General features: G+C 45.0%; 1 protein-coding gene across 3 annotated transcripts in view; it reads left to right on the top strand.

Moving 5' to 3' along the window:
* Nucleotides 1-25,343, top strand: part of LOC117521500 (dipeptidyl aminopeptidase-like protein 6) — a 334,231-nt gene that overhangs the window by 98,648 nt on the left and 210,240 nt on the right. The window contains exon 1 of one of the 3 annotated variants that reach the window (XM_034182810.1): nt 10,734-10,960. The exons of the other annotated variants lie outside the window; for them this stretch is intronic. Within the exon in view, the coding sequence (XP_034038701.1) occupies nt 10,778-10,960 (183 nt within the window). The 5' untranslated portion in view covers nt 10,734-10,777. Of the gene's footprint in view, nt 1-10,733; nt 10,961-25,343 lie in introns of those variants that run through there. 3 annotated transcript variants of the gene reach the window in all.

Here is a 25,343-nt window from a genome sequence, read left to right as displayed (position 1 = left end):
TCACAGAACCTACTGTGGACAAACTGTATCTCCATGAATTACTGACCAATTCCCATTTAAGTCAAAATGGGAGCCTTGCTACTGTCAAGACATGAAGTTTGTAAAATGTGTAAAAAATTTTTTTATAATTTTACCTGGGAGGAAACGGTATTAGCAGACAAGCCTCTGAGTGCTTGCTCACCTTTGATGGTTGTTTGTTCCATTGCAAGAAATCTTTCTCAGAAACCATTAAGAAAGTTATAAAAATTCACTGTATGCTCAAAATAGCAATTAAATAATGGCAGGTGCTAACTTTGTATGTTGGAGTTATAGCAGCATCTTATGGCCAGCTAGGTTCTTTTAGAAATATAGCGGTTTATATCAGTCCAGTCTTAGACGTTCGCGCTGATGTCACACATTGATCTTGCCTCATGAGTCCCTTAGAAAAAACACTCTAGTACTTTCACTAATGTAGAAGTGACTCTCCTTCACTATTAGGGACCATACAGTTTTTTTTCTTCCACGTTTTATGGAATCTTCAGCAGATGTTTACAGTACAAATACCACCAGTGGGAAAATAGTCTTTTTGTGAATGTGATTACATTATCTCTCAAACAATATATGCTATAGACTGTAGACTGGGACTGAACATTTTCCATTTCTTACTGTTCTAACTTCACCTAATGAGTCAGATCAGGTATGTTCCAGCTGTTGGTTTGCTGAGAAACACCTGACTGAGCACATCTGGCCTGAGAAGATCAGGACCAAAAGAAAATGTGGATTACTTTGGGTACTAAGGAGCAGGATTGAGAACCACCCTTGTCTGTAATCATAAATCAATCAATCAATTTTATTTATATAGCGCCAAATCACAACAAACAGTTGCCCCAAGGTGCTTTATATTGTAAGGCAAAGCCATACAATAATTACGTAAAAACCCCAACGGTCAAAACGACCCCCTGTGAGCAAGCACTTGGTGACAGTGGGAAGGAAAAACTCCCTTTTAACAGGAAGAAACCTCCAGCAGAACCAGGCTCAGGGAGGGGCAGTCTTCTGCTGGGACTGTTTGGGGCTGAGAGAGAGAACCAGGAAAAAGACATGCTGTGGAGGGGAGCAGAGATCAATCACTAATGATTAAATGCAGAGTGGTGCATACAGAGCAAAAAGCGAAAGAAACACTCAGTGCATCATGGGAACCCCCCAGCAGTCTAAGTCTATAGCAGCATAACTAAGGGATGGTTCAGGGTCACCTGATCCAGCCCTAACTATAAGCTTTAGCAAAAAGGAAAGTTTTAAGCCTAATCTTAATAATAATTGTAATAAATTACAAGAATACATTAAAAACTACACTCTACACTTAAGATTCACGAAAAAAGTGGTTTGAGTTTGTTTAGAGTTCTGCTATTGGTGGATGCGCAAGTGTTTCCTTCTCAGCACAAAATTATTTCTTTCATATCATGCAGCTGTCAATGAGTAAAACATTCTGAGACTTGAGTTTGATTGATAATACAAGGTCTATTAGAAAAGTATCGGACCTTTTTATTTTTTGCAGAAACCTGATGGATTTGAATCACGTGTGCTTGCATGAGCCAACCTTGAACCTTCGTGTGCATGCATGAACTTTTTCGCGCCTGTCGATTGCATCATTTCCTGGTAAGCAGCCTTTGTGTGGGACGTGTGTTGTGCACTCGGCGGATTTTCATTTCAAGGAAACAGACGGAACGACTGGAGCAGCAGCGCATCAAATTTTGCCAGAAACTGGGCGACAGCCAGGTGGAAACCATTCGGATTATTCAGACAGCTTTCGGTGACGATGCTATGGGCATCACACAGATTAAGGAGCGGTACAACCGGTTTAAAGACGTCCGCACAACGGTGGAGAGTGAGCCCCACTCCGGTCGGCCATCAACATGCTGAAATGACCAGTGAAAAGTGAACGCTGTGGTAATGCGGGACCATCGTGTGACTATCCGAGAAATTGCGGAAGAGGTGGACATCAGCACTTTTTCGGCACAATCCACTGTGACAGAAGATTTGGCCATGAAAAGAGTGGCGGTGAAATTCATGCTGCTGTTAACGATGGAGCAAAAGCGCCTCCGTGTTGAAGTCTCACAGGACATGCTGTGACATGCCCACCTCTTCCATAATTTCTCAAATAGTCACATGACTGAAAAGTCACAGAAAGCCATCTGAATCATCCGAATGGTTTCCACCTGGCTGTCGCCCAGTTTCTGGCAGAATTTGATACGGCGCTGCTCCAGTCATTCTGTCTTTTTCCTTGAAATGAAAATCCACAGAGCACACTACATATGTCCTCACACAAAGGCTGCTTACCAGAAAATGATGCAATCGACAGGCGTGAAAAAGTTCACGCATGTGCACGAAGGTTCAAGGTTTGCTCATGCAAGCACACGTGATTCAAATCCATCAGGTTTTTACAAAAAATAAAAAGGTCCGATATTTTTCTAACAGACCTTGTATGAGTGAAGCGCCATGCAGCAGTGCAAAGCTTGCTCATGGTACAGGGAGTCCCAAACAGAAAGTGCCAAATTTTGAGTTCACAGTGAAACAGGAAATGTCAGACACTTCCTGGATCGACACTTCCTGGATTTACAGACAAGATCCCATTGAATCTCACGGAAACTCTGTGGCAATGTCACACTGAAACAGGAAGTGCCAAATTTTGAGTCCACAATGAAACAGAAAATGTCAAATGTTGAACACTTCCTGGCATAGGTGGTGCTAGAGTGGAGGCCAGGGTTGTACTGGACTCCCCTGAAATCTGATTGGACACAGATGATTGACATGTCCCGGCACTGCACATCTGGTTGAAAAGAGCTGCATTTTGAAATCAATGAGTCACACTAGCTGCTAGGTTCCTCCTGTCCAGTAGTTGGTGCTGTGTACCACAAAAAGTTCTAATCCACCTTAGTAGAAGAAGAAAAATATTTACCTCTGATTTGAACTGAACATGTTTGTTATGTGTCGGACGCGGTCGGAGCACCGACCCAGCGTTTGAAAGGACCCAGCACGAAATAAGCAGAGCACGGTTCAAAAGATAACAGAATTTAATAAACATAACAGTGGGTGAAGTGCTAAACAACTAAAAAGTCCGCGGTCTGGTGAGGTGGAAACACGGCGCGCTCTCAACAGCGCAAATGGTCCGGAGCCACAGCAGTTCGGACCCAGGGACCCCGCCGACACCCCCCAGGTGGCCGCGACAAACCAAGTCTGTGAAGAAAGAAAACATGGAGGTGAGTCCAACTCCACACAGAGAGACACAACTCAAAGGTGCACGCAATCAGCAAACACTTCCTGGCTTAAATCTATACATCAGCTTCTCACCCTGCAGGCACGGAACGACTCAGTTCAAATCTCCACTGCAGCAGAAGCTGATTAGACAATTAGCATAACGTGACAGCTCACTAACACAAGGTGTGAGGGACACCAAATCCACTGTCATTACTTCATAAAAGTCACCAAAACCAAATTACCTCAGGAAGTGTGCTGAAGAGCGTGAGACCTCACCCAATCCTCCTTCACAGACTGTGGCGTCAAACCTGGAGCGGTCTCTGCATCCATGATGGTGAGATTGTTCTCCTGACGTCGATCTCACACGTCTGCTCACAAGGTCGAGTCTCTGGCAATCACACACTGTGCATTCAAGGTTTAAATGCAGCAATCTCTGATTAAGACAAAATACACCACAGCTGTGAGTCCTGATGACCTGCATGTGAAAACAAGCCTCAGGTGTTCAGGGTGAGGTCCTAATGCTCAGCCACTCAGTCCTGAATGCATACCACCTGGTGGGAGAAACAGAAAACAAAAACCAAGCCAGCCAAACACCCCAGCCCACAACAATGTTGTTTGGACCATGGACTAATAATGACACCAAAGTTATATTGGTGAGTAAACGGCCGTATTTTATGCCAGAAATGAGGTCCAGGTTGTTAAAAATGTAATTTCTCCTTTAACCCTCTGGGGTCCTAGGGCATTTTTTGGACACTTCACTCGCCTGGCATAAATGTTTTATTATTGCTGTTAACAGCTCTCCCTGCATCCCACAATCAAGTTTTATGTCTCTTTTTTTCAGGACAACCTGTGCTTTCAGAATATATAGTTTTTGTTGTGTTTTATAAGTGTAATAAAGGTTTACAATCAAAAATAGGCAAGGAAAAAATAAATCGAAAAATAATTTTCCACACACATTTATTCAAAACACACAGCAAACTATAATTTACAACTGTTTTGTCACTTTATAAAGGTAATTTAAGGTCTTGTGTGAAAGACTGTACAACAAAAAGGTTCAAACAGTAAACACAAATACACAATTTGAACAATATATACAAAATGGTCTATGCGTTTTGTTGTCCATTGATATAGTAAACAGTGCTTTACACAGAGAAAGCAACAGAGTTATCCAGTAACATTCACATGCAAACTAGTGGAGCAATCCTGATAGTTACACACTCTTTGTTTGAGCACGTGAGATTGTCATCAGAGGCTCTCCGTCTACTCCTGCTTTCACTGATCGCTGTGCGTAGTGGTGCAGGACACATTAAGTATGTACTAATAGTATGTACTCATTGGAGCAGCAAGGGGGCTATTCAAACGGGCCAACTAGTAACACATCACTCCTGAAAATGATATTTGGCTTTTCATGTGAGGTAAATCTGCCCTATATGTGTGTGTCTCCAGTCATTTTTAAATGAGCAGGCAGCTGCTGATGATTAAGTAACCTCTTAATTTTGCTGTCTGAGTGACACAAGGATGATGCATTTCACTTAAAAATACACGTGCCACGGAGTGTTTCTCAACTGTACTCAAAAGTATTAGAACAAAATCCAGCTTCCTGATGAAGTGGTGTAGAGGAGGATTTTCTTAAAAAGGACACCCGATTGTTCAGCTACAATTTGCCAGAAAGTACATCTGAGATGCAAGCCTAGATTTGATGTTTTGGTGAAAGAAACTTTTGTATTTCTTCATAATTTATGTAAATAAAGTTCAGCACACATTCAGTGATTTGGAAATATTAATGTTTCCATGCCCTGATTTGTCTGAAGAAAACTGGCAATAACACTGATTATTATTTACAGGTATTATCAAGTTTTAGAGTTTTGCTTTCAGTTTGTTTGAGGAAGATAATTTTAGAAAATTTTATTCTTTATATTTTTTGTATTTCTTGTATTTGAAATGACATAAACAAATTAAAATGTGTGAAATACCAAGTGTTCCAATACTTTTGGAGGCCACTGTATCCTAACCTTATGATGAGTTCAAAATGAGTGTGGTATTATTACTGTTTTGTTCAAGAATGTTTAATTTTCACTGTTGCTACAATTTGTGTGAAATCATAGTCATATCATCTATCATACTGATATGACAATATTGAGATACGATACGATAATTTAGCCATATTGTACAGCCCTACTGTTAACTAGCTGCTAGTTGAATATTAATTTGCATCTACTTTAAAAAATGCTTAAAGTGGCAGGGGTTAAGACGGCTGTAATTAAGGGGGGTCTGTGGGGTGGAGCCCCCCAGAAGCTGAAAGGCAAAAAAAGAAAAATGTTTAAAAAGATGGGGGATGGCTCTGCTGAATTGTTTTAGCCATGCTCATGCTCCCAAGAACCATTTTACTGAAAAAAAAGTCTGAAGGACCTAAATGACATGGTTAGATGGTGAGGAGCTTCCGGGCATGTGAAAGACAAATAAAGAAAAATGTTTAAAAAGGCAGGGGGTCTAGGTGGGGGGTGGGGGCAACTTAATGTTCACTGTTGCCGCACTTTGTGTGAAATCATAGTCATGTCATATATCATATTTATATGACAATATTGAGATACGATAATTTGGCCATATTGTGCAGCCCGACTGTCAACTAGCTCAAAACTTTGAATATTAATTTACATCTGCATTAAAAAATTAAAAAATGCTTAAAGTAGCAGGGGGTTAAGAGGGCTGTAATGGGGGGGGGGGGGTTCTGGGAAGGTGAAGCCCCCCAGAAGCTGAAGGTTTTTAGTCATACTAATGCTCCTCAGAAGCATCTCATTCAGACCTAAATGAGATGGTGAGGACGTTCCAGGCATGTGAGACGCAAATAAAGAAAAATGCTTAAAATGACATGGTGAGATGCTGGAAAGCTTCGCTCGTTTATGTGACACATACATATTAATCATTATCATCACCATCATAATTAATAACCACCATTTTATTTTAGTAATTTAATACAAAAATTTTTTATGGAACTCCCAAGTCCAAAAAGTGTTGTATATATTAAAACAAAGAGACAAAGGTGGACAAGTGGAATTATTAAAAAAAAACAACAAAAAACTATTAGAACAGAAAAAAGCAGGAAAATAATGCATCATAGAAACTTCAAATTAATTGAAACAAAACAAATTAAAACCATATACTTTTTATATGCAGTTCAAACTGATATTTTGAGGTTGATTGTTTATATGAATAAAGCTGTAAAACAATGAACTTGTCTTGTACATGTAAAAGTAAAAGACAATGAACTTGTCTTTTACTTGTAAAACATTTAAATGTATTCATGTCCCTTTGGCTTGACAGATAATACTTACAGTTTGTTTTTGACAGTTTAATTTGATGAGAGCACATGTGTTTCTTGCTCACAAAAATGAAAACACATTATGTCTGTCTGCACTCAAAAGCTGGATTTTACCTGCAGGTTGCCTCAGAATGTTGCAGCACATAGGAGCATTAATAATTTGACGCTAGTTTATTTTGGCACTGAAGAATATCAAATAACGCCCCTTAAGCCCTTCAAGTTTTCACAGCTGCTCCAACATTCAGCTCACCCGAGAACCACCATTCCTCCAAAAACTCTGTGGAACAGAGAAGGAATTTCTTCCAAAAAAAAAAGAGAAGATGTGAAATTTCAGCTACAGTTTGCCAGAAGGCACATGGGAAACTCAAACCTAGATTTGATCTATTTTCTTGTGTAAAAACCCTTCTCTGCTCCACTTCCCTGTGACGCTGTGTAACTGGTGATGCAACAGACAAAGGTTGCACTATCCATAGTTTCTCCAGTCACAGCCACAAAGTTCTGGAAGTCTTTTCGTGTAGTAAGTCCTTATAGGCCCTGAGGCCCATCGGGCCGGGGCTTATCTCCGGTTTCCCTGGACAAGACGCCCCTCTCAGGTTGCTTCCCAGCCAAGGCCACTACCCAATTTACAACTGGGGTCCTGAGACAATACAGATTAAGTGTATTATCCAAGGGCACAGACAGTTGTCATTCAGTTTTGTTCAATTTAATAGCACCAAAATCACAACAAAAGTCACCCCAGGCACTACAAACAAGTAAAGGGTAGACCTTACTGACCCCCTGAGTAAGCACTTTTCCAACAGATGTAATTTTTTAATTTTAATTTAATTAAGTTTTTTTTTATTGTGGGAAGAAACCTTAAGCAGACCAGACTCAATGAGGTGACCATCTGTTTTGGCTGTACTAAATAAAACAAAATATTGAAATACAACAGAAAATTGTCAAACATGCAGAGACTGAAATGTTGCAGCTAAGCAACCATTTGCATAGAAAGCCCGGTGGTCATATCAAGTGATGACTCAAAAGACAACCAAAAGGTAAAATGGACAATTGGCCAGCATTTTCAGGTTGGTTTTTTTTTTGTTTTTTTTTTATTAGAGGAAGGCAGCATGATCGCTAAGCACTTAGTATGCTTCTACAGTGGTTGGTTCCTGGTTCCATCACCAGCCCATTCTCCACTGTAATGTGGATTTGTATTAGGAAAGGCATCCAGTGTAAAACGTGTCAAGTCAACATGCAGATCCATGTTGGAAAATTGATCCCTGATTCCTTTGGTCTGGTAATCAGGACTGGATTTATCATGAACCTGTGGAAGGAGGTGATGTGTTTGTTGCTGAATTGATTCCACATAGCAAATGTGACCAAAAAAAGGAGCACTGAGCGTTTGTGTGCAATCCCCCATGTTTCACCTGATGCAAGTTTTGCTGCACAGCGGCTGGAAAACAAAGGTCACTTCTTCTGTGTTTGACCTTCTTCCCATGCTGGCTGCAACATTTGCTACCCATAAATGTATGCTGCTCTGGAAATATTTGGCTCGGGTGATGCAAAGCTTCACTGTGTGCTGTTTTTAAGAACCGGGAAAGACTCCAGTCAGCTGGTGCGCCTGCGAGGAGGCGATAGAGGAGTACAGCTGAGCCTGGTCGGTCCAGCATGGTCCTGAGGGAAGTGTTAAGGCAGCCAGGCAGTTCACAATAACTACCCAACAAGGTGAGGGAGATTAGAACACATCTATCAAAGCAACCGGGATGGATGTCAAGTGACTCTGACCTATTTCCTGGTGGTGCACAGGTCCAGGAAAGGCATTTATGAACCAGAGAAACAAATGATCACTGGGACCACGATGAGCTACTGCGGAAAAAGAAGCCCACAGACGTTAAGTCGACAACATAAATCTTTACTCCAAACTCCAATTAAATTGAACGCAAAGGTGTCAAACAAAATATAGATTGAATGAATTTATGAATCATCTTCACCATCAGGAAAAGCTGATTTGACTGAAGAGATAGAGAGGCAGGAATGTCCCATATCTACATTTCAAATGAATATCCAAACCTGCAAAATCAATATACTGTTTTCCAAATACACATCCTATTATTGAGGCCACATTTATAATTCCAGCATGAATCAATGAGCCTCCAGCGGTTCGTTCATAGCTCAAGATGACTCACCATTCATCAGGAAAAAAAAGAAAGGAAAAAAAATGAAACTTGCTCTTTATTGAGTCCCGCACAGAGAATGTTCATTTCTGCAGCAGCAGTCACAATGCCTCACAAAAAGAACTGGTTTTCATAAATCACTGCAAATGCTCCCAATGCCACACTAACGAGAAGAAGAAAAACAGAATGGTGAGTTTCTTATACCCCCGTCACACATAGCCAGAATCACGCAGAATGGTGTCAGAATGACGAGTCGGCGCACATCCGAAAAGTGTCGGGTTTCAGTTCCAAAATGTTCCGACGGCTATCTGCGAGAGTCCACACAGTTGGTCAAAATTGGCTGGCGGCCTCGAGTGTGATGCACATGTTCAAAACCCTCCAGGCGCCGTCCAGATGGGACACCTATCTGACGGCGGTCCATGTGCAGCGGCAGTCCCTCTGACCACTATTTACGTATTCCACTGGCGGAAAAACAGGATCCGAAACGATTTGAGTGCATATGAAAGAACCTCAAGATGGATTTGGCACGGCAAAGCCTGCTGGTATAACCTGCATGTGCCACGTATAATAATGGGATTATGGCACTATTTCCCATGTTGGGCATGGTTCCTCCACATTCTTGCTATGTGTGACGGGGACTTAACTTCAGGCAAAATAGTCATGGGAGCAAAAGGTCAAGGGAGCAAATCCCAGTTACACCTGACCTTGAGCTGAAGTGCTTTGAAGCAAGGCAGTGAATCCCAATTTGTTGTTAGTGATCAAATGTGTGTGTGTGTGTGTGTGTGTGTGTGTGTGTGTGTGTGTGTGTGTGTGTGTGTGTGTGTGTGTGTGTGTGTGTGTGTGTGTGTGTGTGTGTGTGTGTGTGTGTGTGTATGTTGTTATGGATAAAAATGTGTTCCAGGTGTAATCAGGATTAGAAACCATCATATTTCAGACTGTGTGTTTAAGAAAAAGGGTTGGATCCGCATCCATTTCATTTATTTTATTTTAACACCGCAAAGGGTATTTTGGTCCCAGCCCAGTCTCACGTTTTTTGTTGTTGTTGTTGTTTTTTTTTTTTGGGGGGGGGGGGGGGCACAGTGGAGACATTCTAAGTGCATGAGGACTTTAATCCTGCAAGGACAGATGTGATGATGACCGTATGATCTCCATACGCTGAGATTTTTTTTATTTTTAGTAGACTTATATGAAATGAAGCTTTATTGTTTTTATTGTACACTGCGGTATCTTCTCCCCTTCAGGCTCACGTGGTGCTGATCCTGTCCTGAACTCACTGCGCCACAGAGCGGCACTCGAACTCCGTTTCTTTGTGACAAAAAAAAAAAAAAAAAAATGTTATTTTGGTGACACATTCAGCACCACACTCGACTAAAAAAAGAAACACTTCGTCGTTTACAATCCCCATTTACCTGAATTTAATTTCAGGTGAAAGTTGTGCGTTTTTGCCGCATGAGAGTGTGCGCGCATCGTCCGGATCCAGTGACACTGTGGAGCTGATTTGAGTCACTTCACATGCACGGCGCGTCCGTCCGCGGAGAGCACCTACACCTCGTGTGTGTGTGTGTGTGTGTGTGTGTGTGTGTGTGTGTGTGTGTGTGTGTGTGTGTGTGTGTTCCCCCTCCAGAACTGAAAGTGTGCCAACAACATTATCATCCGCTCTCTGGGTTTGTGGACAATCATCCGGAGTCTACGGAGAGAGAGAGGAGGAGAGAGAGGAGCGGATATTTGATTAGATCCTCCTCCTGCTATCTCTGCGTGAGGAGGCATCGGGAAACTGAAGAGGAGAGAAAACGTGTTGTGAATACAGAAAAGCGCAACTATTGACCCCGACAGCGGCAGGCTGCTTGCGCACGGATAAATACGCATCTCTTCCAAGGATCCGGCTCGGTGTCGGTGTGCCACCTAACACACGGACTCACGCCTTCACACTTTATCTTATTTTTTTCTTTTTTGCTCATCCTGGAAGTGAGATCTGGCTGCGTGCCATCTGCTCTCCTCGCGGCGCGCGCAGAACCGACTCGTCTGACCCGTCTGACGCGCCGATAAAGCGGGGTTTATCCGGACCGGACCTGCGATGGCTTCGCTGTACCAGAGATTCACGGGGAAGATCAACACGACCAATTCTTTCCCGCACCCACCTGAGGCCAGCCACCTCCTGGGAGGACAGGTTCCGGACGAGGAAAAGAACCCGCAGACCCTCGTCGATGGCAGACCTCATGTCCAGTACCGCAAAAAATGCTTACGGGAGGACGAGGACGTAAGACACGTTTTATTTCATCACAGTTAAGAACAAACAAGCAAAACAAATCCAGCGCTGTTTAGATTGTTGTCCTTCAAAAACAGGCCCGTAGAAGCTCTCTCACGCTTTTCACAGTCTTAAAAAGTTTAATTTAATCAATATGTGTATTATAAACTGTTAAGTGCTTCAAATATGAAGGTTGGTCATGTGTTTGAAACTATATTTTTAAAATTCTATTTAATCTGTGCGCGTTTGTGGAGTCTGCTGGTGCTGTCCATGGTGCTGAAATGGCCATTACTGTCAAAAGGCTCTGTAGCTTCTGTGACGTCAACCACATCATTTTTGTTAAAGTGGTGCCTTTTTGAAGCCTTCAGTTGGAGTTTCTGACAGTTATATGAGCCCGTGTGGGTACATTTGATCAAAGGGAAAGACGTTTTTGTGGGGGAGGTTTGTTATTTCTTGCTTGAGTAGTGAAATACATTTAACATCAAAGGCTCAGACCCCCTACCTTTGACCTCCTGCTGCTATATTTATTAAGTTTATATCCCGAGAGAGAGATTGTACTCTTTCTTTTTAAAGAAAGGATACTTTGAGGATGTTTTAAGATGTTTTGGCTCTGACATCATGGCTCAGCTAAGTCAACAGCAGCTCATAATGTTTGGTCTGTTGTTGCTGTTGCTCACTGGAGATTAAACCGTTTTCTAACCACAGCTGCAGTGTGAATAAAAATGCTGCAGTCCTTTGACGTAAGTCAGGTTTGAGAAACTGACTTGTTGTTGCACATAATTGACAGATTTATCCAGACAGGTGTGAGATGAGCAGAATGACAGAATGGACAAAACTTTGTGGCAGTCCATTATTTCAGTACTGGATTAACAGAAAAAGAAACTATTTTGCTAATTCCTTGTTCAATTCAGGTATTTCTCGAGGCAAATAAAGGCAACATTGAAAGAATTGGACAATTTTGAAAATTTTGTATTTGGATTTTTGAGAAACAATTAAAGACATTATTGTGGACTCTAAGAAACTAGTCGCCATATTTTAAAGATTGTCAACAATAATAATAATAATATTGTTTTAAGGTTTAATCATAAAAATAATTTTCTTCAGCACCACTTTAGGATTCAAATAAAGAATTCACAAACATATTTCCTCCACGTGCTCAAAACCCACCTTGTCTGGACACAGTTTTAGGATTTTGACAGTGATAAAACACCATGACACGCTTACTGTAGAAACATCATGGATGATGTGGATCATCCAGGCAGACAACAGATTTATTCCCACCTTTCAAAACTAATCTTCTATCTGCTGCTGCCAGGTGAAATGTGGGCATGTCTTTGACCTTCTCCAGCCGCTGGGGTCCTCAACACTGGGGCACCTGTTTACAGGATCTTACCCAGAGAAAATGGCCAAAATGTCATAGCTGACGCTCCCTCACAATGGAAGTGATACTCCTCAGCTAAGTCACCCTAGGCACCCAAGGATCCTCTGAAGGGACCTAATACCCAAGACGAGTTGTCACCATAGGTCACTGGTTAGAATGCAGCTCTTATACCATACAGCAAGTCAGCAAGAACAAGGGCTCCAAAGACTTGGACCTTCATTCTCCTGCATCACCAAACACCTCTCTCCAGTGACCTCATGTCTCCATAAGTTCTTCCCAGGAATCACTTGATGTCAAAGGCTGAGGACCCCCGAGACATGAGTGTCACTGCTGAAGTGATATACTGTATGTCCAAAGTTCAACACTTTCACCACATGCGGATATGCTTCTGGTGGCTGAGTGTATGAAATCTAAGTGGCACTATATCATCTCAAACTCTTAAATTGTCTGTCTCATCTGGTTCTATAGCACCCCCAAGTATCAATAGCAACAATAGTACCAGTGCTGTATATCAACTATGTTGACTATACATGTTACTCACGTACCAGTAGATATGTTTCTTTTTATTGCTCCCCTTGGAAACAGCAAAAATAGAAAAGGGGGGAATGAAGGAAAAGGGAGAGTGAGGGACAATAACAACACCTAAAGAAGAGCATCACAACCATAATGAGCACATGTTATTTACAGCTATGGCATGGGGAAAATACATCAGGGATTTGGGATTACCCCCCCCAACCAATCAAGCAGTTTCTTAGTTCTTGTGCCAGTAATTTCCAGGTTTTGAAATGCAGATTTTTAATGGTATAAAATGCAGGATGGACATTTGAAGGCACGTCTTCAATGGACGATTACGCTCTTAAAGTAAAGCTTTGCCGTTGTCCATACAGGTGGATCCACACATACGGCTAATTAGTTGGATAAAGATGTGAATGTGCAGGTTTTATCCTGACAAACCAACCTGGTCTCACGGCAAGTTGTGATTCAGCAGCACGAAATATACATTAGTCTATTGGTTGTAATATTGTGACGAAAAGTGCCTCATGTTCGTCACGGCAGCACAAATTCATTCTAATTCATTCCATGATGGCTGCACAAAATTAAAAGTGAAGCGGGGGTCAGTGTGGTTATGGTTAGTGTGGGGGGAAAGGAGTAGGATTAGGTTATGGTTAAGGTTAGGGTTGGGGGTAGGAGTAGGGTTAGTAATAGTGAGTTAAAAAAGTCACGAAAATTTGACACATTTCATGATGGGGGCATGAAAAAAAATGTGAGACTGGGCTGGAACAAACACATCAGAAGTTAATTTTCACTAATCAGGCCCTGGGCCATCAGTTTCTGTAGATTTTCATTTGCATTGAAGAATGTTAATGATTGTAATGTTTGTTTACACATCACAATGAAAGAAAATCAGGATCGAAGGTCAGCATTTGGGGTCAAAGCCCAGAATCAAAACAGACTGATCAGGACCAAAGTGTTGTGAAAGTGTAGGTACACGGACCCACAACAGGGGGCGCAATGAACGGACAATGGAGAAAGGTGAATAACAAATTTTACTGTTGTGAAACGAGCGCAACCAATACAACAATCAGTAATGTGGGGTTTAGCCAAAATCTGCTGGTGGCGTGTGGGCAGGCTTGAAGGTAGGAGACGTCCGTCCTAGTCGAACCGGAACCACCCAGATCTCCTCTGCCACCGAACCCCAGAAGTACTGGAACCGCCAAGTCCCAAATTCCCAGGTGGCCACTGCCTCCGCTCGTCGGATCCGGTACTGCTGGCGGGAGAGAGCACAAACACACAGGTGTGGATGCGACAGCACCCAGTAAACGGAGAGGGGAGAAGCCGCCTCCACCTCTTGTCACAATTAAGCAGGAAGGTGAGTACTTATCCAAGCGATTGGCTTTCGGTAGTCAGCTGTCCTGGAAGGTTTAACAAGTTTTATCAGATTATACAGTATATGCTTGCAGAGGTTACCTCGATCTCAAGGCGATATCTCGGCACTGAGGTGGAGACGCCGTCCTGCTGATATACCTCCGTGCTGAGTGGAACAGCTGTGTCCGTTAATGGGGGACAGCTGTCACCCTGGCTGCTCCCGTAAGGCGGCAGCGCCCTCTGGTGCCTGGAGCCCGCACTCCAGGCAGGGCACCCTCTTGTGGTGGTGGGCCAGCAGTACCTCCTCTTCAGCGGTCCACACAACAGGACCCCCCCCTCAACGGGCGCCTCCTGGCGAACGACCGGGCTTGTCCGGATGGCGACGGTAGAAGTCGGCCAGGAGGCCCGGGTCCAGGATGAAGCCCTTCTTCACCCAGGAGCGTTCCTCGGGACCGTGCCCCTCCCAGTCCACCAGGTACTGAAAACCCCGGCCCATTCGACGGACGTCGAGGAGCCGGCGCACAGTCCAAGCCGGTTCCCCGTCGATGACTCGGGCAGGAGGTGGTGCCGGACCCGGGGTACAGAGGGGTGAGGTGTGATGGGGCTTGATCCTTGACACGTGAAATACTGGATGGATCCGCAGCGAGGCCGGGAGCTGGAGCCTCACTGCGGCGGGGTTGATGACTTTAAGGATTCTGAAGGGTCCGATGTATCGTTCCTGGAGTTTTGGGGAGTCCACTTGCAGAGGAATATCTTTGGTGGACAACCATACCTCCTGCCCAGGACGATACTTGGGAGCCGGGGCCCGCCGCCGGTCTGCATGTTTCTTCGCCCTCGTCCGGGCCTTCAATAAAGCAGAGCGGGCGGCACGCCACACCCGACGGCACTTCCGTAGGTGGGCCTGGACCGAGGGCACACCGACCTCTCCCTCAACCACCGGAAACAAGGGGGGCTGATACCCCAAGCACACCTCAAAAGGGGAGAGGCCGGTGGCTGACGACACTTGACTGTTGTGGGCGTACTCGATCCAGGCCAGGTGGGTACTCCAGGCCATCGGGTGCGCGGCTGTCACACAGCGTAGTGTCTGCTCCAGTTCCTGATTGGCCCGCTCTGCCTGCCCGTTGGTCTGGGGGTGATACCCGGACAAGAGGCTGACCGTGGCCCCCAGTTCCCGGCAGAAGCTCCTCCAAACGTGCGAGGTAAACTGGGGACCGCGATCGGAGACGATGTCTGATGGTATCCCATGCAGACGGACGACGTGGTGGACCAAGAGGTCCGCGGTCTCCTGGGCCGTTGGTAGCTTCGGGAGGGCCACGAAGTGGGCCGCCTTGGAGAAACGGTCCACTATCGTGAAGACGACGGTGTTTCCCTGGGACGGCGGGAGACCCGTGACAAAGTCCAGGCCGATGTGGGACCAGGGGCGATGTGGGACGGGCAGCGGCTGTAGCAACCCTGAGGTCTTTCGGTGGTCGGCCTTGCCCCTGGCGCAGGTGGTACAGGCCTGGACGTAGTCCCGGACGTCGGCCTCCAGGGACGCCCACCAGAAGCGCTGCCGAACGACTGCCACGGTCCTTTGCACCCCAGGGTGACAGGAGAGCTTAGAACCGTGACAGAAGTCTAGTACTGCAGCTCTGGCTTCCGGTGGGACGTAGAGTCTGTTCTTTGGTCCGGTTCCGGGGTCCGGGTCACGGGTCAGGGCCTCCCGGACGGTCTTCTCCACGTCCCAGGTGAGGGCGGCCACGATAGCGGACTCCGGGATGATGGGATCCGGGGGATCCGACGGTTCCGTTTTGACTTCGTCTTCGTGTACCCGGGACAATGCATCCGATCTTTGATTCTTGGTCCCGGGGCAGTAGGTGATCTGGAAGTCAAAACGGCCAAAGAACAGTGACCAGCGGGCTTGCCTGGGGTTCAGCCGCTTGGCGGTCCTGATGTACTCCAGGTTCCGATGGTCAGTGAAAACTGTGAATGGCACGGCTGTTCCCTCCAACAGATGTCTCCACTCTTCGAGGGCCTCTTTCACCGCAAGGAGTTCTCGATTGCCGACGTCATAGTTCCGTTCGGCGGGGGTCAACCTGCGGGAAAAATAGGCACACGGGTGAAGGACCTTATCGGTCTTCCCGCTCTGGGAGAGCACCACTCCTATCCCTGAGTCCGAGGCGTCCACTTCAACCACTAACTGGCGGCTAGGATCGGGCTGCACCAGAACTGGTGCAGACGAGAAGCGCCGTTTCAACTCCTTGAATGCGGCTTCGCACCGATCCGACCAGGTGAAGGGGACTTTTGGTGAGGTCAGAGCTGTCAGGGGGCTTACTACCTGACTGTAGCCCTTAATGAACCTCCTGTAGAAATTAGCAAAGCCGAGGAACTGTTGCAGCTTCCTACGGCTTGTGGGTTGGGGCCAGTCTCTCACCGCCGCAACCTTGGCCGGATCAGGGGCGACGGAGTTAGAGGAGATGATGAACCCCAAGAAGGACAAAGAAGTGCGGTGGAACTCACACTTCTCGCCCTTCACAAACAGGCGGTTCTCCAACAACCGCTGTAGGACCTGACGGACATGCCGGACATGAGTCTCAGGATCCGGGGAAAAGATGAGTATATCGTCTAGATACACGAAGACGAACCGGTGCAGGAAGTCCCGCAAGACATCGTTTACCAACGCTTGGAAAGTCGCGGGAGCATTAGTGAGACCGAACGGCATGACCAGGTACTCAAAATGACCTAACGGGGTGTTAAATGCCGTCTTCCATTCGTCTCCCTTCCGGATCCGAACCAAATGATATTCATTCCTAAGATCAAGCTTGGTGAAGATTCTGGCTCCATGCAAGGGGGTGAACACCGAATCCAACAAGGGCAACGGGTATCGGTTGCGAACCGTGATTTCGTTCAACCCCCTGTAATCAATGCATGGACGAAGCCCGCCATCTTTTTTACCCACAAAAAAGAAACCAGCACCCATCGGAGAGGTGGAATTCCGGATCAACCCAGCAGCTAATGAGTCCCGGATGTAGGTCTCCATTGATTTGCGTTTCGGCCGTGAGAGGTTGTACAGCCTACTGGACGGGAACTCACTGCCTGGAACCAAATCAATGGCACAATCATACGGACGGTGGGGAGGAAGCGTGAGAGCCAGATCCTTGCTGAACACGTCAGCGAGGTCATGGTACTCCGCCGGCACCGCCTTCAGATTGGGCGGGACTCGGACCTCCTCCTTAGCTTGGGAGCCGGGAGGAACCGAGGAACCTAGGCACTCCCGATGGCAGGTTTCGCTCCACTGTACCACTACCCCGGACGGCCAATCGATCCGGGGATTGTGCTTTAGCATCCAGGGAAAACCCAGAACCACACGGGAAGTGGCCTGAGTCACAAAGAACTCGATCACCTCCCGGTGGTTACCTGACACCACCAGAGTTACTGGAGGTGTCTTATGCGTGATCGGTGGGAGTAGGGAGCCATCTAGTGCCCGAACCTGCACAGGCGAGGTAAGAGCCACCAGAGGGAGCCCTATCTCCCTGGCCCATCTACTGTCTAGCAGATTCCCCTCAGAGCCCGTGTCCACCAGTGCTGGGGCCTTCAGGGTTGAATCCTCATACAGGATCGTGACTGGGAGTCGTGTGGCAATGTGGGTGTGTCCCACGTGAATGTCTCGGCCCACCCCTGGCCCAGTCTCTAGGGGCGGGCGTTGGAGTTTAACCGCTCGGGGCAGTCGCTTGCAAGATGCTCACTCGAGCCACAAACAAAACAAGCTCCGTAGGCCCGTCTCCTTTGTGCTCCAGGTGCCCTAAATGTTGCCCTGCTCGTGTCCATAGCTTCGTCAGCAGGGGGAGCCGTAGGCGCACGGAGCGCAGGAACAGAGGAGCGTGGGGAGGGCGGAGCTCGGTCGGACCTGGAAGGGAGAGGGACGACGCGTGCCTGGCCACGCCCTTCGCCTCGTTCCCGACGGCGTTCTTCTAGCCGGTTGTCGAGTCGTATGACGAGATCGATGAGCCCATCTAAGTCCCGTGGTTCGTCCTTCGCCACCAGGTGCTCTTTTAGGACCAGTGACAGTCCGTTTACAAAGGCGGCGCGGAGGGCAGTGCTATTCCAGCCGGATCTCGCCGCCGCGATGCGGAAGGCGACTGCATAGGCAGCTGCGCTCCGACGCCCCTGTCTCATTGACAGTAGCACGGTTGAAGCGGTCTCTCCTCTATTGGGGTGATCGAACACCGTTCTGAGCTCCCGCACAAACCCATCGTATGTATGAAGGAGCCGTGAGTTCTGCTCCCAGAGCGCTGTAGCCCAAGCGCGTGCCTCCCCGCGAAGCAGGTTTATTACATAAGCTACTTTGCTAGCGTCAGTCGCGTACATCACGGGACGCTGTGCGAAGACGAGCGAACACTGCATCAAAAAATCTGCGCACGTCTCCACACAGCCTCAATATGGTTCTGGAGGGCTTATGTAAGCTTCTGGGGACGGAGGAAGGGACCGTTGAACGACCAGTGGAACGTCACTATCACGCGCAGGGTCCTCGGGAGGGAGAGCCGCAGCGGCCCACTTGTGCGGCGAGAGCCTCCACCCTGCGGTTTAGGAGAACGTGCTGCTCGGTCATTAAATCGATCCGAGTGGTGAAAGCGGTGAGGATCCGCTGCAACTCACCGATTACCCCTCCCGAAGACGCCGACGCGCCCTGTTCTTCCATTGGCCGTTCAACAGCCGGTTGACGCCCCTCGGGATCCATGACGCTGGCCGAGATATCCTGTTGTGAAAGTGTAGGTACACGGACCCACAACAGGGGGCGCAATGAACGGACAATGGAGAAAGGTGAATAACAAATTTTACTGTTGTGAAACGAGCACAACCAATACAACAATCAGTAATGTGGGGTTTAGCCAAAATCTGCTGGTGGCGTGTGGGCAGGCTCGAAGGTAGGAGACGTCCGTCCTAGTCGAACCGGAACCACCCAGATCTCCTCTGCCACCGAACCCCAGAAGTACTGGAACTGCCAAGTCCCGAATTCCCAGGTGGCCACTGCCTCCGCTCGTCGGATCCGGTACTGCTGGCGGGAGAGAGCACAAACACACAGGTGTGGATGCGACAGCACCCAGTAAACGGAGAGGGGAGAAGCCGCCTCCACCTCTTGTCACAATTAAGCAGGAAGGTGAGTACTTATCCAAGCGATTGGCTTTCGGTAGTCAGCTGTCCTGGAAGGTTTAACAAGTTTTATCAGATTATACAGTATATGCTTGCAGAGAAGGTTACCTCGATCTCAAGGCGATATCTCGGCACTGAGGTGGAGACGCCGTCCTGCTGATATATCTCCGTGCTGAGTGGAACAGCTGTGTCCATTAATGGGGGACAGCTGTCACCCTGGCTGCTCCCGTAAGGCGGCAGCGCCCTCTGGTGCCTGGAGCCCGCACTCCAGGCAGGGCGCCCTCTTGTGGTGGTGGGCCAGCAGTACCTCCTCTTCAGCGGCCCACACAACACAAAGGTCAGCTATCAGGGTAAAAGGTCAGGATCAGTGATAAGCAAGCAGAGGTGAGTGATCACAATCAAAGATCAGCAACCAGGGTCAAAATGTGGAATTAAAGATCAGGATCAAATATGATTGATGAGGATCAAAGGTTAACTATGAGGATCAATGATCAACAATGAGAATTAAATGTCATGATCAGAGGTCATCAGCCAGGGTCAATAAAAGATGAGGATCAAATATGATTGATCAGAGGTCATCAATCAGGAATAAAGGATCAGGATCCATCTCAGATCCTGAATCCCTTGGTCCTGTTTACAAGACCACAGTATGATAGACAGACATGAGATTCCTTGGTGAGATTCAAAGTTCCAAGGTCATTAATATGGTTCAAAATCAACATCAGAGATCAGCAGTCAGGGTCCAAGTTTCAGCAGGACCAAATGTTTGGATCAAAGAAAAGCAATAAGGAACAAAAGACAGTATTTGGGGCAAAAAGAACCAAAGGTCAGCTATCAATCAATCAATCAATCAATTTTTTTTTTATATAGCGCCAAATCACAACAAACAGTTGCCCCAAGGCGCTTTATATTGTAAGGCAAGGCCGTACAATAATTATGTAAAACCCCAACGGTCAAAACGACCCCCTGTGAGCAAGCACTTGGCTACAGTGGGAAGGAAAAACTCCCTTTTAACAGGAAGAAACCTCCAGCAGAACCAGGCTCAGGGAGGGGCGTCTCTGGTGGGACTGGTTGGGGCTGAGGGAGAGAACCAGGAAAAAGACATGCTGTGGAGGGGAGCAGAGATCAATCACTAATGATTAAATGCAGAGTGGTGCATACAGAGCAAAAAGAGAGAGAAACAGTGCATCATGGGAACCCCCCAGCAGTCTACGTCTATAGCAACATAACTAAGGGATGGTTCAGGGTCACCTGATCCAGCCCTAACTATAAGCTTTAGCAAAAAGGAAAGTTTTAAGCCTAATCTTAAAAGTAGAGAGGGTGTCTGTCTCCCTGATCTGAATTGGGAGCTGGTTCCACAGGAGAGCTATCATGATAAAAGGTAACAATCAGTGATAATTGATCAAAGATGAATGATCATTACCAATGATTCGCAGCCAGTGGCAAATCTAAGAATAAAAGATGAGGATCAAAGATGCTTGATCAGGATCAGAGGTCAGCTATAAGGACCAATGATCTGACTCAGAATCAAAGGTCATGATCAAAAATCAACAATCAAGCTGAATGATCAAGAACAAAGGCCATCAACCAGGGTCACAGCTGAGCATAAGAGATGAGGATCAGATATGAGTGATCAAAGGTCATCAATCAGGATTAATGGACCAGGATCAGCCTCAGATCCTGAATGCTTTGGTCATGATTACAAGACCATAGCAAGACAGACAGGATCTAGGGTCAAGGATCAGCAATCAGAATCAAATGTCAGGAGCAAAGACGAGTAATCAAAGATGGTTGATCAAGGTCAAAGATCATCAACCAGGGCCAGAATAAAACATTAGGATCAAACATAATTGATCAGAGGTAATCAATCAGGGTCACAGGTCAGCAGTCATGGTCAAAGTTCAAGATTGATATGAGAAGGGATCAGGTCCAAAGGTCAGCACAGAGCACAAAACATGATCACTCGGGATCTAAAAATAATAAATAAGAGATCAAAGCAGCAACCTCCTCAAAATAATAAAAAAAAAAGATCAAAGAAAAATATCCAGAGATGTAACCAGCGGGGCACTGGCAGAGGGATATGCTCTCTGAGTGCCATCCTAGTTCCCTCTGAAACCACTGGGTTGTGTGTCTGGGGTTGTGACCAGAAACTGCTCTCCTAATGCTGCTTTTCCAACATGATTTTTGCACTGTTCATCTTGAGGTCACCTTTAGTCGTAACGTCCCCCTGAGTAGTGTTGAGGCATGAAATTGCTTTTTTCCCCTCAAGAGATGGTAAAACAATTTCATGGTGTGCTTTTTTCCAAACTAAAATTTTGTTATGTCAGTTTAAGAAAGGTTAAAAATACTTTTGAAATCATCATCAGTTTCCCCAACATTTATACACACAGCAGCCCGTTCTGTTAGAAAACTCCCACAGCTCCAGATGCACGGAAGCTGCAGTTTACTTGTACCTGGTGACACGTTGCAATGAATTACTTTTTTTTGTAAACAACAGTTTAATTGTTTTACTGCAGTATAGTTGTGGGTTTTTACATGTACACACCAAATGCACGCGCAGCAGCTTGCTCATAATGTGTATGCGTGTTGTGGGACCGATTAATTGTTGCTCGGCTTCGTGTGCGAGCCGTCAGTATTTTGTGGGAGACATTGAGTCGCCTGGGGAGACATCAGCAGCGGGTTTGCTTGTTTCTTATCAGCTTGTTTTGCTCATACGGTGAGCCACTCCTTAATTATATCCTTCTAACATATTTTGATTAGTTGTGAATCCTTTGTGAATATGTTTAAAGGTGTCACAGGTGTCATCATTGGACTCCTTACATGTCCACATATTTTAGATATCAGTAATTGTGTTCTGTTATATCTATTGGATATGGTGATTCTGTGATGCTCAGTTTGGATAAAAAAAAAAAAGAGAGTACAGCATCGCGCACACAGAGTGCAAATCTCCACCAACACTAGTTTCCAATTACACAAACGTTTACCTTGGAAAAAATGTTCAAGGTCAAAGTCCTGTTAGAAGTGGCTTTTCATAAGCAAAAATAGATGTGATCAAATGTCAGGAGTATGTATATAGAATCTTTTTTTTTTTTTTGTGGTGTAGTCAGTTTTTCACTTTTTCAGTTTCTGAATTCTTTTTCAGATAATTTCCACAGAACATTGGTTATCTCTGTCATGCACACTTTTTGGCACTTGGTTTCCGACTAATAACTGGAAGATAGACAAACAAGCATAAAACTGGAACCTCTGTCCAGTTTTGGTTTTGTAGCTAAATCCAAAACAGAATGAGAGTGATTGAGGCACTTTTGATTGAGATATAATGCAAAATGTAAACAAATGGACTTTTCAATATTAAATTCAAATGTCCACAAAATCCCCAATCCGGATCAGATCTGGATCAAACTTTGTCAGGCGATAGTGAGTGTCAGTCTGCACCTCACTTTGAAATATGTGAGTTATTGGGGCACGTTTGATTAAGATATAATGTAAAATATACATTCAATGGGGTTTTCAATGTTAAACTTAAATGGCCACAAAATCTGTAATCTGGATCAGAGCCAGATCAAAATTGTCAGTCGATAAAAGATACCATCCTATATAAGATTCTCAAATATGAAAGAAATGTAATATTTTTTGACAGAGTTATGGATTTTTGAACATTTGTTCAATGTTAAAGGGATTTTTTTTTTTCAATTTTCCAAGATTTTTCCTGATGTTGGCCTTTGACATATGACCTTCTTCAGTCAAACCGACCAATCTTCAGTAAAAATTTCATAATGTTATATGAAAAAATGTGGGCTCCAGGCTGTTCACAAACAAACAGACAAAGAAATAGGGGCAAAAACATAACCTCCTTCAACTTCATTGGTGGAGGTAAAAATGCTGTGAACATTAACGCAGTCATAATCAGTGAAGCAGCGATGAACGTGAGCATCACACCACACACAACAAAAGTGCAAAATGTTTCCACATTGATTAACTGTCAATGATCTTAGAACATCGAGTATTAAAGGTGTTTTTTTGGGGGGCACCTTTCCTCTGTTGTGAGAAATAAATACAAAGACACTGACATCCTCAAAATTTGCCTTTGATAGGAAAAAAACTGACTTCACTTGCCGTTTAGTTTTAACCTTAATGTATCCAAAAACAAAACAGTAATTTATAAGGAGGATGTCTTTATGCATAAAAATATGGCATAACTGCTGCAAATATACTCATATATGTAGTTTTGCAGATATAGCTACTGATTCACCGTGTCCCAGTTTTCCCTACTAATGTATCCAGAAATTCTTTCATTTAGAAATACTCTAGATCTCAAGAAGACTTGCTGGCCCGGTTCCCAAGTCTTAGTCTAGGTACTCTGAGGTCTGAAGCACAGATAGATGAGCCACACTGAGCTCAACAAGAGCAGCTAGATAACAGAAAGCGAGTGCTGACATGCGATAGTTTGCTCTCATTATCGTAGAGGCTGGGCTTGCTGACTGCTGAAGGCCCTGGGAGACCACAGCAACACTGCACGCCGCCACAATCTAAACCGGCATGTGCAGACAGGTGCCTCCCTAGTTCTACGTCACCACTGTGGCCAGTGACAGTGGTAAAAAGCACAGCACTGTTTGGCTGGTGCAGTGAAAAGAATGCTGGGTAATGACCCAGTGGACGTAAGGGTCGGCACTCACCTGCACTGTCAACCTCGTGTTGTATCGTGGGCTGGCAACTGGATGTTGGAATGAAGTTACAAGTCAAAGTTGACCAAAGGTGAACCTCACCAAAACCACTGTGTTCTCTTGATACGTTTTGCACGGTGTCACAGAAAAAGTAAAGCACAATATTTTGTGTATATTCCGGCGAATTTCTCTGCATGTGCACATTTCGCCTTTAAAGTTCAGAAGGCTAGGCCTTTGGTTAGGGTCGACTAACAATAATAATAAGATGATTTTCTGCCAATTTTTGGATGGAAAATAAGCCATCTTGTTTCCAGTGATGTCATCACTAGGGATGGGTATTGATAAGATGTTGTCGATATCGATGCCATTAGATTCCGCTTATCAATCCCATTCTTTATCAATTCCCTTATCAATACTTCCGGTGAATTTTATGTGTACAAAAAGTAGGCTTTACAGGTTTTCTATGCCAACAACATTTTATTGAGTCTTAAAGTAAATAAATATGAAATTGGTAACTGGATCATTGCTCTCTGAACATAAATAAAAATAAATAAAATCTGTACATGGTCACTGGATCCTAGAACTTTGGGACAGGTTCATTGTTTTTGGACATTGTTTTGGTGAGTTGGGATGTCCTCATGTATTATAATAAATATTCCAGAGAAAGGCAATGTTTTCATCATGGCAAGTGGTTGGAGCTATCTCCGAGCATGAACTAACTCCGGTGTAATGTGACCTGAAGAATCGATAAGGGAATCGTTAAGCAAAAAGGCTATTAATGTTGATGGATCGAATTGATTCTTAACAGGAACCGGTTTTCAATACCCATTTTGAGTCATCACCACCTGCAGCTGATGAACACGTATGAATTTTTGAACATGACTTTTTTATGTTTTGGTATGCATTTTCATGAAGATAACATATTAAAATTATTGCTATATGACCAGTTGTTCTTAAGATCCAGATTACTCAATCTAATATTTCAAATCTGCAGATAAATTAGCACTAATCCACATATTGTGTTGAATTACAATGAATTTTATGGGAATTCTCTCTGATATTTGTTGTCACTGTGACTGTATTAATTTTCATAAAGGAAAAGCTCAAAGTTCAGCTACAGTTTGCCAGAAGGTACATCTGAGATGCAATCCCAGATTTGATGATTTGGTGAAAGAAAATCTTCCTCTATACTTCTTCATCAAGAAGTTGTATAACAAAATGCCAAATATGCACTATACACAATATTTCCAATCACAGCCAGAGAAGCTTATAACTTCTTCTGACTTGTCTGAGTGACTTGGTGGCTTTCCTCACTCTTGTCCTTCTTGCACAGTCACTCAGTTTTTGAGAACTC

This window comes from Thalassophryne amazonica, chromosome 12, assembly GCF_902500255.1.
Source record: "Thalassophryne amazonica chromosome 12, fThaAma1.1, whole genome shotgun sequence".
NCBI lineage: Eukaryota > Metazoa > Chordata > Actinopteri > Batrachoidiformes > Batrachoididae > Thalassophryne > Thalassophryne amazonica.
The sequence above is the reverse complement of the archived record's forward strand: the minus strand, read 5'-3'. Positions and strand labels throughout refer to the sequence as shown.